General features: G+C 39.1%; 1 protein-coding gene across 5 annotated transcripts in view; it reads left to right on the forward strand.

Moving 5' to 3' along the window:
* Window positions 1–11,923, forward strand: part of galcb (galactosylceramidase b) — a 70,466-nt gene extending 58,543 nt beyond the window's left edge. For 4 of the 5 annotated variants that reach the window (XM_043697163.1, XM_043697162.1, XM_043697160.1 and 1 more), the window contains 3 exons: window positions 4,385–4,548; window positions 9,246–9,322; window positions 10,404–11,137. In XM_043697163.1, coding sequence (XP_043553098.1) covers window positions 4,385–4,548; window positions 9,246–9,322; window positions 10,404–10,547 — 385 coding nt within the window. In that variant the 3' untranslated portion in view covers window positions 10,548–11,137. Of the gene's footprint in view, window positions 1–4,384; window positions 4,549–9,245; window positions 9,323–10,403; window positions 11,138–11,911 lie in introns of those variants that run through there. The other variant, XR_006312710.1, reaches the window with a different exon arrangement.

Genomic DNA, 11,923 nt, shown 5'->3' on the forward strand with positions numbered 1-11,923 from the left:
AGGGAGAGGCTGAACAGGCTGGGGCTGTTTTCCTTGGAGTGTCGGAGGGTGAGGGGTGACCTTATAGAGGCTTACAAAATCATGAGGGGCATGGATAGGATAAATAGACAATTTCTTTTCCCTGGAATCAGGGTGTCCAGAATTAGAGGGCATAGGTTTTGGGTGAGAGGGGATAGATATAAAAGACCTAAGAGCCATCTTTTTCAGGCAGAGGGTGGCACGTGTATGGAATGAGCTGCCAGAGGAAATTGTGGAGGCTGGTACTATTGCAACATTTGAGGCATTTGGATGGGTATATGAATAGGAAGGGTTTGGAGGGATATGGGCTGTCTGCTGGCAGGTGGGACTAGATTGGGTTGGGATATCTGGTCGGCATGGACGGGTTGGACCGAAGGGTCTGCTTCCGTACTGTACATCTCTATGATTCTAATTGAGAGGATCAGGGAAGAGATCAGCCAAAGATCGGAAGGCCAGGAGCTGGAAGGGATTAGAGGATCATGTAGGCCACAAGGCCATGATCCAGTAAGGAGGCCAAATAACAGCTGGCCAGAAAGGGGGAATGATCTAAAATTAATCAAATTTAATTTTTAATTTATTATATACTTTTTAAAATGATTTTTATTTACCTATGTAGAAATCTAGTAAGTTAAAAGCATTTCAGCTAATAGAATATAACGCTTTTTTTTCTGATAAAGAACATTTCAAGGGAACCTAACTCCCATTTTGACATTGATTCCTCTGGGAATCTGCATTTCATGTTTTTTTTTAATTTTTGAAGTTGCAATTTTCAGGAACCACAATCTTAAAGAAGGACTTATTGCCTTGATAGTATTATCATTGATTTGGTGGGTTTTTTTAAAATGCTGTTAAGAGCCCATTTTTAAAAGGGATTTTTCAGATTTAAAAGAAAAAATTTCAGGACTGTTTGCTGAAGAGAAAATGGATTAGCATGGAATAAAGGTCAATAAGGAAAGAGAAAAGAAGGGATGAGCATGAAAAGTTAAGCTTGAGTGGTGAAACTGAATTTCTAAACATTTATCGGTCCAAATTTATATTCTAGTGACAATAACCTCTGTCAACATGAAAGATAATTTCCTTATCTGGCTGTTTTCAGTTTTTGTTGCAGATGACAGCCACACTTTTTTCATCAAGTTATAAAACAGTCATCCATGATATATCATGAGCATTGTGAATTGAGGATATAATCTGTCAGATAAATCTCATTTAAGTAAATGTAGTAAAATTGAGTTACGCTAGTTAGTTTGATAAAAATAGATGGTACAATTTGCAGTACGCTAGACAAATTATGTGTTGAATGTCAAACCAAAAGTATACCAAAAATTAATGTCTTTAAATAGAAGTTACAACGGGCAGAAGAGAAGAACTTGTTCTATTTATGCAGCATGCAAAGCAAGTGGCACTTTAGGGCTGCATACGGCAGAATAGAATATTTTTTGATGCCATTAATACTTTTTGCCTTCTCAAAGGTTTGCCTCCTACAACACTGGATTATGCTATTTGATTTCTGGGATTAATTGCAAAGAATTAAAATGTAACAAGCAAGATAGATACAGGGGAACCTTTTGTGGATTTTAGTGGTGTGTGACCACAATTAGGCAGTCAACAATTTATTGCAATTTTTCTGTTAATTTATTGAGTTTGTTAAGAAGTAGTTAGACATGATTCATTAGTTAAAGAAAACATACATTTGTGGCAATGCAGATGGTTGACTGATACCTGAGGACAAACAAGATGTTGTTGAGGAATATTTCTGTTTTGATGGTGGCAGGATCCTGCACTCTAACTGAGGTGTTAGGGAACTCTTGCCTCAGTCTTCCTCCTCTCTCCTTTTGACCTGTCTTCCATCTGCCTGGTAAGGTCTGTTTGACAAACACAGCTATCTGGGAGAAACTCCCCTCTTCCCTGAGTCTACTGTGTTCTTGGTCCTAGTGTGGATTTGACCTAGCCATGGCGTGGTTAGTCCAGATTGGAATCTGGCTTCTTAATTTCTTGGCCCCCTATGTGCTTTTATTTTTATCACAGTCGTGGCTTCTCTAACTTCTTTGGCCCCAGCATAGTTACTCCAACATGAAATTGGCTTAGTCCCTGCAGGCTTTCTCTAGTCTCTCCTATCCTGAGTACTTCTTTCTCTGAGCCCGATACTCATCGATGTATCATCTTTCTAGGGGCCGGTTATTTTCTCTGTCGATCAGTTGTCTGAATGCTTTTGACCAATAGCCATGGGGCAACCAGTCATGACGTCAAATAATTATCATCCACTTGCCTGCCCTTACCTGAGGGCTGGTTTACCATTCTTTCTAAGCTTAATTTCAAAAGCGGCGTTTTGATAGTAGGGTATGCTTGATGCCAGATGAATTGTTGATACTAATCTTGGGCATCATGACCTTTTTTTTTCATAATTCTCCCCTTTATTTTATATGCTAGAATCTTTGAAATTTAAGAACTGCAGTAATAGCTGTTAAATGAAATCTCATGCTATATAGTAATTGGTAGAAACTTCTGTTTTTAAGGTCAGCCAATATTCAACAAGTTGATGAGAAGCATCTGGATTTCCAAAATGCCTTCTATTAAGTATAACACAAGGCTACATGACAAGTTGGAGAGCCCAAGGTGTTTGTATTTTAGCATGGTTAGAGGATTGGCTCAGGTGGGGATGTGGAGAGGGGGCACCTTTCCAGGACGGCAAACTATACCTAGTGGAGTGCTACTAAGACCAATGCCAGGACCACAATTATTTACAACATTAATTATTTTAGATGAGGGGAGTGAATGTGCCAAGTCTGTGGATGATGCAAAAACAGGTGGGGATGCACGCTGCGGATTAGACGTCACAGGAGGATATAGATAGCTTAAATAAATGGACAAAAACCTGACAATAGAAATATAATGTGGGAAAATGAGAGTTTATGCACTTTGGGAGAACTGTAACTGAATATTATTTAAGTGGAGAAAAAAATACAAAGCAGCACAGGGGAATTTGAAGATCCCTCTACATAAATCACAAAAAGCATCCAAGTTCAGTAGATCATGGGAGTGGGGGGGCAAATGGAATGTTGGCCTTTATTTCAAAGGGACATCCTGCTAATCTATGAAAGGTGCTAGTCAGAACACACCTAGAATGCAGTGAACTATTTTGGTACCCATATCTAAAGAATGATATGCTGTCTTGGGAGGCACTCCATAGAGAGCTCAATAGATTGATCCCAAGCATGGAGAGGTTTTCTTATGGATGATTGAGCGAACTGTATGCATTGGGGTTTAGAAAAATTGAAAAAGACCTTTTTGAAACACAAACGATTCTTGAAGCACTTGACACAGTAGACGTTGCGAAGCTGTTTCCCATGGTGGGAAGGACTATGAGCAGAGGGCATAACCTCAGAATAAGTGGTAACTGATTTAAGACAAAGATCAGGACGATTTGTTTTTCTCTCAGACAGTAGCGAATTAGTGAAATTCTTTACTGCAGATGCCCTTCAAGGCTGGGTCATTAAGAATATTCAAGGCTGAGACAGACAGATTTTCAATCAGTCAGGGAATTGAAGGTTTTGGGAAAGGGCTGGAAAGTGGAATTGAGGGTTCTCAGCAGTCTGACAGGCCAAATGGCCTATGTCTGTTCCTGCCACTTGTGGTCGAAGTCAAGAGTGTGAGTAACTTAGAGAGGAACTTGCAATTGGGAATGTTTCCATACATCTGCTGCTGCTGTTCTTCTAGATGGTAGTGGGAGGGTATACGGAAACTGCTGTCCAAGGAGCCTTGTTTAAATTCTGTATGCTTCCAGGAATGCTTGAATTGACCCAGTAATCTACTTCAGGAACTTTATCAACCTGTGGTTGCAGGAAATTAACATTGCCTTTCATCTCTTTCTCTCTAACATTTTGTCTTTCATCAGGGAAAATGATAGACAAAGTTACACTAATAGTTTGCTCAACAAGCAGCTTACTAAACAGTCCTTTTATACATAGAAGTCCAGCTCATAGTGATGTATTCTCTGCAGCCTGCAGAAATAGCAAGTAGTTACCAATTTTAACCATGTTTGCTTTGTGCGTAACTAGAAGGCATCTAATAAATAATCACAATGAACTACTGCTTAATGTACAGCTTTTTGTTCATAATACTTTTAAAACCATATTCTGTTACTGGCTATTGCTAAGAGCACTGGATATACTAAGATGTAGCTCATTGAAGCAATGTCAAAATTATATTAGTGGTTTGAAAATACCGAGGCATTTACTCAATCTAATAGGTTGTGTCCATAATGCAGCCTTAACAGGTGTACATTTTTTTTTGCCAAGTGCAGGGCTGTGGCAATTACTGACCTTGTATATTTTAGTTGACATGCTGCTTATGAACTTTTTTTTTCTAGGAGAAACCTGAATATAACTTGTGATGTACTCATTGAGACTGCCAACACTGGAGGTGTATTTATTGCTGGAAGGGTAAACAAAGGGGGTGAAGTTGTTCGACATGCTGAAGGCTTATTCTATTGGGTCTTTGCAGATGGGAATTACAAAGTCACAAATGACCTCCGTAAGTCTTTTTCAACTTTACCAAATGTCATAATAACAAGAATTAAATGTACTCGTTACCCCATTAAAAAAAATTGTGTATATGTTCACACAGATTCCATGGATAAATAAATCTCTATAATCCATAAGGATGACAATGTTCTACTCTGAATATTTCCCTGTAGTAGCGGGGAAAGAATGTAATTTGTTTAAAACTCAGTTTGTTGTTGCACTTTGGAACACTAATCTATGACCATCTTTGCTGACGTTTTCTCTCATCACCAGTTGCAGTCTCCAAAACAAAATTCAAAAGCACGACTCTGAAAATACTAACCATGTAAAGCAGGCCTGGCAGCATACCTGAAGCAAAGACAGCTTGTTGATATTGTAAATGTCAGTTAGTTTTTCTGTAATTTAACGTTTGCCTTGTTCACTTCTGTTTACCTTGTCTTTTATTTATTTTTGAGACCACTGTTCCCATTGAATCTTGACTTCAGGGTGCATTTTATTTTTCTCATGCTTTGAAGGTGTCTTTCTCTAAAGCCTGAAGTCATTTTACTGTTTGTTAATGATAATTACTAAATTCAGGACAGCTAATTGTATTCATCAACTGATCAGTGATCTGAATTTGTCTCTCAACTTGCTTGATCCAGGGATCATTATGAATGCTGGAACCTTTCGCAAGTGATCCTGATAGGGGTGGAATAATTCATTCATGCATGAACCAATGGTATCTATATCCAGTTCCTCAATAAATTTGAAGTAAAAATGATTTGCATTATAATAAGAATTGTGTGGAACATGAAACAAACTCTACCACAATAATCAAATCATTCTATATTATTGACATCATTATCTGATCATAATTGCAATCTTGAGTACCTGACTTTTCCGCAATAAAATATATCAAGGTATTGAGTTAATTCTTTTTCTAATAGTATCTCAACGAATGTGTAAATCTCCTGTTAGTGTGAAAACTGGTCACTCACAACAGGCTCTCAAAAATGCTGCTGAAGGGTCATTATGTGTAAGAACATCATAAAGGAGCAATGAACTTGGATCGGTTTGCAAGATTTCAAGGTTACATCATTATTCATCACCCTTTACTGAACAAAGAAAATTTACAGCCCAGGAACAGGCCCTTTGGCCCTCCAAATCAGAGCCGATCCAAATGTACTGTCTAAACCTGTCGGTCAATTCCTAAGCATCTGTACCCCTCTGTTCCCCACCCACTCATGCATCTGTCCAGACGCATCTTAAATGAATCTACCGTGCCTGCCTCTACCACCTCTGCTGGCAACACGTTCCACACTCCCACCACCCTCTGTGTGAAGTACTTGCCGTGTATATCCCCCTTAAACTTTCCACTTCTCACCTTGAAAGCGTGACCTTTCGTTATGGAATCCTTCACCCTGGGTAAAAGCTTGTCTCTATCCACCCTGTCTATACCCTTCATGATTTTGTAAACCTTAATCAGGTCCCCCCTCAATCTCCTTTTATCTGATGAAAATAAACCTAACCTACTCAACCTCTCTTCATAGCTAGCACCTTCCATACCAGGCAACATCCTCGTAAACCTTCTCTGCACCTTCTCCAAAGTGTCCACATCCTTTTGGTAAAGTGGCGACCAGAACTGTACACATTATTCCAAATGCGGCCGAACCAATGTCCTGTACAATTTTAACATGACTTGCCAGCTCTTATCCTTAACACCCTGTCTCCAATGAAGGCAAGCATACTATATGCCTTCTTGACCACTCTATCCACCTGTGCAGTAACCTCCAGAGTACAATGGACCTGCACTCCCAGATCTCTCTGCCCATCAACTTTTCCCAAGGCTCTTCTGTTCATTGTATAGTTCGCTCTAGAATTAGTCTTGCCTAAATGCATCACCTCACATTTGTCTGAATTGAAATCCATCTGCCACTTTTTCACCCAACTCTCCAGTCTATCTATATCTTCCTATATTCTTTGACAGTCCCTTATGCTTTCTGCTAATTCAGAATCTTTGTGTCATCTGCAAACTTGCTGATCATACCAACAGTGCCCTCTTCCAGATCATTTATGTATTTTACAAACAACAGTGGCCCCAACATTGACCCCTGCGGAACACCACTGGTCACCTTTCTCCATTTTGAGAAACTCCCTTCAACCACTACTCTGTCTCCTGTTGCTCAACAGTACTTTATCCACCGAGCTAGAACACCCTGCACACCATGTGACTTCACTTTCTCCATTAGTCTACCATGGGGAACCTTATCAAACGCCTTACTAAAGTCCATGTGTATGACATCAACAACCCTTCCTTCATCTATCAACTTGGTCACTTCCTCGAAGAACTCTATTAGGTTGGTAAGGCACAATCTCCCCCACACAAAACCATGTTGCCTATCACTGATAAGCCATTCTTTTCTAAATATGAATAGATCCTATCCCTCAGTACCCTGTCCAGCAACTTTCCCACCACCAACATCAGGCTCACTGGCTTGTAGTTACCCGGAATATCCTACTACCCTTCTTGTACAGGGGGACAACATGAGCAACCTTCCAGTCCTCTGGCACCTCACCTGTATTTAAGGACGCCACAACGATGTCTGTCAGGGCCCCAGTTATTTCCTCTCTCGCTTCCCTCAGCAACCTTGGATAGATCCCATCTGGTCCTAGGGATTTGTCCACCTTAATAACCTCTAGTCTACCCAACACATCTTCCCTACTTATGCCAACATGATCCAGAGTAATCTAACTTCTATCTATAATCTCAAGATTCGTGGTCCTCTCCTCAGTGAACACATACAAAGTAATCATTCAGAATCTCACCCATTCTCTCAGGTTCGACACACAGCCTTCCTTCATTATCCTTCAGTGGACCAATCCTTTCTCTAGTTACCCGCTTGCTGCTTTTTTAAGAATAAAATGCTTTGGGATTCTCCTTAATTCTGCCCGATGGATTCCTCGTTTAAGACTTGTCCTACTCTTCCGATATTCCTCCAGGGCCTGTTCCGTTCTTTGCTGCCTAGACCTAATGTACGCTTCCCTTTTCCTCTTGGCTAGTCGTACAATTTCTCCTGTCATCCACGGTTCAAGAATATTGCTCTTCCTATCCTTTGCCTTCAATGGGACATGCCTATCCTGCACGATCTTTAACCTATTTTTGAAAGCCACTCACATTTCAAGGGACTTCCCTTCAAATAGCTGTGTCCAATCCACATTTCCAAGCTCCTGACTAATTTTGATATAATTGGCCTTGGCCCAGTTTAGTACTCTTCCCTTAGGACCACACTTCTCTTTATCTACGAGTATTCTAAAACTTATAGAATTGTCGTCACTGTTCCCAAAGAAGTCCCCCACTGCAACTTCTACCACCTGTCCTGGCTTGTTCCACAAATATGACCCCTTCCCTCGTCGGACTATTGACATACTGCTCTAGAAAACTCTCCGGGACGCTTCTTACGATTTCTACCCGATCCAGACCTCTGACCTAAGTGTATCCCAATCAATGTTGGGAAAATTAATGTCTCCCATCACCACTACCATATTGTCTCTACATCTTTCCATAATCTGTTTACCTATTTGTTCTTCTACCTCACGCTCAGTGTTGGGAGGCCTGTAATACAGCTCCAACAATGTAACTGCACCCTCCTTATTTCTCAGCTCCACACATTCCACCCATAATGCCTCACTACCCACGACCTCCATAGTGTCCTCCTTTAGCACAGCCGTGATATCATCCCTGACCAGCAATGCAACTCTTTCCCCCCCCCCCCCAAACTTCCCTCCCTGTCCTGTCTGAAGTGTCTATATCCTGGAACATTTAGTTGCCAATCATCATGCCCTTCCTTCAACCAAGTCTAAGTCTCTGTGAATCCAAGCCCCTAGTTCATCTGCCTTACACACTATACACCTTGCATTAAAGAAAATGCATTTCAGGCCACCAGTTCTTTTGCGCTCATCTGCTGTCTGCCTACTCTTCCTTTTATTAATGCTATCTTCATGATTCTTACTGTCTCTAGTCTTCACCTCACTGCCCACTTGTTTTCTCTTCTGGTTCTCAGCCCCCTGGCACATTAGTTTAAAACCTCCCCAACAGCAGTAGCAAAACTCCCCCAAGGATATTGGTTCTGGTCTGCGACACCCCCAGCAGTATTGACAGGCAAAATATCGAAAGGGTGAGAGAATCTAGAATTAGGGATCTTGCATCTTAGAGAAACTCTGACTGTAAAAGATTCAAAGTCCTTGACATTTTAAGATACAGGCGTGTGATTTGAGATATGTTTAAGGCTGAAATAGATTCTTGATAAATAGAGGAATCGAGGGTTACAGGGAATGGTTAGGAAAATGGACATTAAATGTCAAATCAGCCATGATCCTATCGCATGGCGGAGCAGCCTCAAGGGGCAAATGTTGGTCTCCTGTTTCTGTTTCTTATAAATTTTGTCTTAATGATTGTTGAAAGGATATTTATCATTTATTGATAAACTTTGTCACTCTTAAGTATTGCTGACTCCTCTAAAACATGCCATTTTTGTTATTGACCTTCAGTGAAGAGAAAATGGCATTCCACCCATTTTATTCAAATGACCTGCATCCCTTTTCTGTGAACATTACTTTTTCTTTTGAAAACTGATGTTTGTCTCCAAATAGTTCTAAAACACAGTGCTGCTGTTGAGCCATTGCTGCATTTCTGCTGCAGTTAACCAACTTTTTTTTTCTATTTTGAAGCTGGTAAAATTGTGTTGGCTTCAGGCAAGTCAGGTACACGTGCAGGAAAATGGCATACCCTCACTCTGAGCATTCAGGTCAGTATAGTATAGTGTTTAAATTGTTTTACTGCATCCTAAACTTTGACATGATATAGAATTCTGTATTTTAAATGTCTTTCAAATGAAAATTAAACTTGGGGTGTTTCTGTGGATTGATTGATGAGCTGAATACTGATTACGTTTTTGGTTTTCCAATTCTAAACGGTTTTCTTAAAGCCCCCGATGATTAACATTCCAACAATTTACCATTGCTAAGCAATGTTAAATTCTAGATTTTTCATTCTTAAAGCCACTTTCACTGCTGGCTTTAGTGTTTATAAGCTAAAGCAATGGATTTTAATACCAGAAGTTATATTTTTAATGAAGAGCATTAAAGCCTGACATTCCTGAGTAGACACTTTAATAATCATTAAGCAAATCGTTTGACCTTGCAGATTTTGCTCAGTTTCATTGCGATGATGCATAATATTGTTTTAGTTTATTGAATCTTGTATACAATGTTGGGAGATTCATAAATTTTGTAAAGTTGCAGAGATGTTGATTACGAAAACAGATCCTTTGGTCTAACTCGTCCATGCCAAAAAGATATTTTATCTAGTCCCATTTGCCAGCATTTTGACTGTATCCCTTTAAACTGTTCCTACTCATATGTCCATCCAGAAGGAGAGAGAAGATCAAGAAGTGTGTGTTTTTAATATGACTTACTTTTCACCTATTGGTACATCCTGAAAGGTTTCTTCAGGATTAAGTCATTGCTGATTCCAACTTAACAGCATACTATTTGAAAAATCCTTTCCCTGTTCCTTCCTGGCTAAAATGGTTGAGCAAAATTTTAAACCATCTTCTGTTCTGGAGCTGTTTAGTGTTTTCTGTTGCTGAACAATTTTGAAGATGCTGCCATTATATCCCAATGAAAATGGAATACGAACATTGAGAAATCTTGAGCTGTTCTGCCAGAAATAAATTTATTATTGTTTCTAAATTTCAATATTTGTGCAATTCTGAACTTAAATTTTAAATCAAATATTATAATTTTGTCTAATTTACTTAAGAACACAGGTTACTTTGAGGGAAACTCGTAAGGCAGCATTTACCTTTTGATTTCATTTTCCCTTAGGACAATTTAGCATTCGGACTGTTGAATGGCTATCCTCTATGGAAGAACGTTCGTATATTTCAACCACAGAATGGCTGGGCAGCTATTGGAACACATGAATTTGAACTGGCTCAGTTTGATAATTTCCACATTCAGGCTAGTTAACCATCTATGAATCCATCTCTACAAATCTTAAAATTTATGTTAAGATTGCTGCATTTGTATGAATAATGTGTAGTGTGTTCTTTTGCTATTTTGCAGTTAAATATTGGAGAGAGTAAACTAAATTTAACAGGATATTTGAGTATTTAATTAAACCCCACCTTCATTGAAACATGCAGAATTAAAAGCTTAATATATCAATATTGTACCAATGCTGATAAATTGTGCAGAGCAAGTGCTGTTGTAACTAATATAATTCAACTTGAAACTGTATATTTCAACCAAAGGTGATTCTATGTTTTATGCAAATATCAGCTAAAGTATGTATTGAGATTGAACTACTTCAGAATGAATGGTATTGTCTAGCAACTTTATCCAGTTTGTAGATGAAATTGGCAATTCACTTCTTCACTTTTTTTATATTAAAATCTTAATCTTTCTTTTCAATTCATTTTTAAATAAGACCTTCTGGATTTCTAACTTTGTTTTTCTAATGTAAGCATTGCCTACTCATACTCAATATTAAAGACTGATCCTCCGGTTGCGCTTTTAAAGCTGATTGTCCTTTAACCAATAAAAATATCTTAATCTAACTCCTGTACTGTGTTTTTTTTTGTCTGTAGTTGGTTTTAGTTAAAATGTATGTTAAGTCCAACAGGTTTGCACTATATCACAGATGGAGATTTTGAGTACTGCACTTGTCCTCACTAAATAATTTGACTCTGATTTTATTACCCTTGTATCTTTGACCTAACTTGTGTGTTATCTGTTATTACCTGACTTGACCTTGGCAGAACCCAGGCTTAAATTCTCACTTCAACTTTAAATTGTCTGGGAATTGACAAGTGTTGAATATTTGGAGAGTGATTTTGTGTACTGCTATGAACCTTTAAAGTGTATAGCATGGACAAAGTCTGGTGCTGGCTGTTGTCAAAACTGGTCTTTCTTCCCAGTAATGGTACCCTCTTGCATGGGTCTGCTCTTCCCAGTCCAGCCTTGTCATACCAAAAGAGTCAAACTAATCTGATAGAAGTTGCTAGCTTCAATCTGAAGGGGCAGCAGTACTATCTCTAAAGCCCAGTGGACAGTCTTGGGATCAAAGGTCTGAGTAAGACCACATCTGGAATAATGTGTACTGTATTGGTTGCCCTACTTCAAGGATATAATTTCTTTAGAAGCAATTCACACAAGTTTGATTCAGCTGATGCCAGGGACAAAAACGTTTGCTTCTGAAATAACCTTATTGAGTTCTTTGAGAAGGTGACCAAACAGGTAGATAAGAGTAAACTGATTGATGTGGTGTATATGGATTTCAGCAAGGTGTTCAATAAGGTTCCCCACAGTAGGCTATTGTACGAAATGCGGAGGAATGGGATTGT

This window comes from Chiloscyllium plagiosum, chromosome 10 (assembly GCF_004010195.1).
Source record: "Chiloscyllium plagiosum isolate BGI_BamShark_2017 chromosome 10, ASM401019v2, whole genome shotgun sequence".
NCBI classification, from domain to species: domain Eukaryota; kingdom Metazoa; phylum Chordata; class Chondrichthyes; order Orectolobiformes; family Hemiscylliidae; genus Chiloscyllium; species Chiloscyllium plagiosum.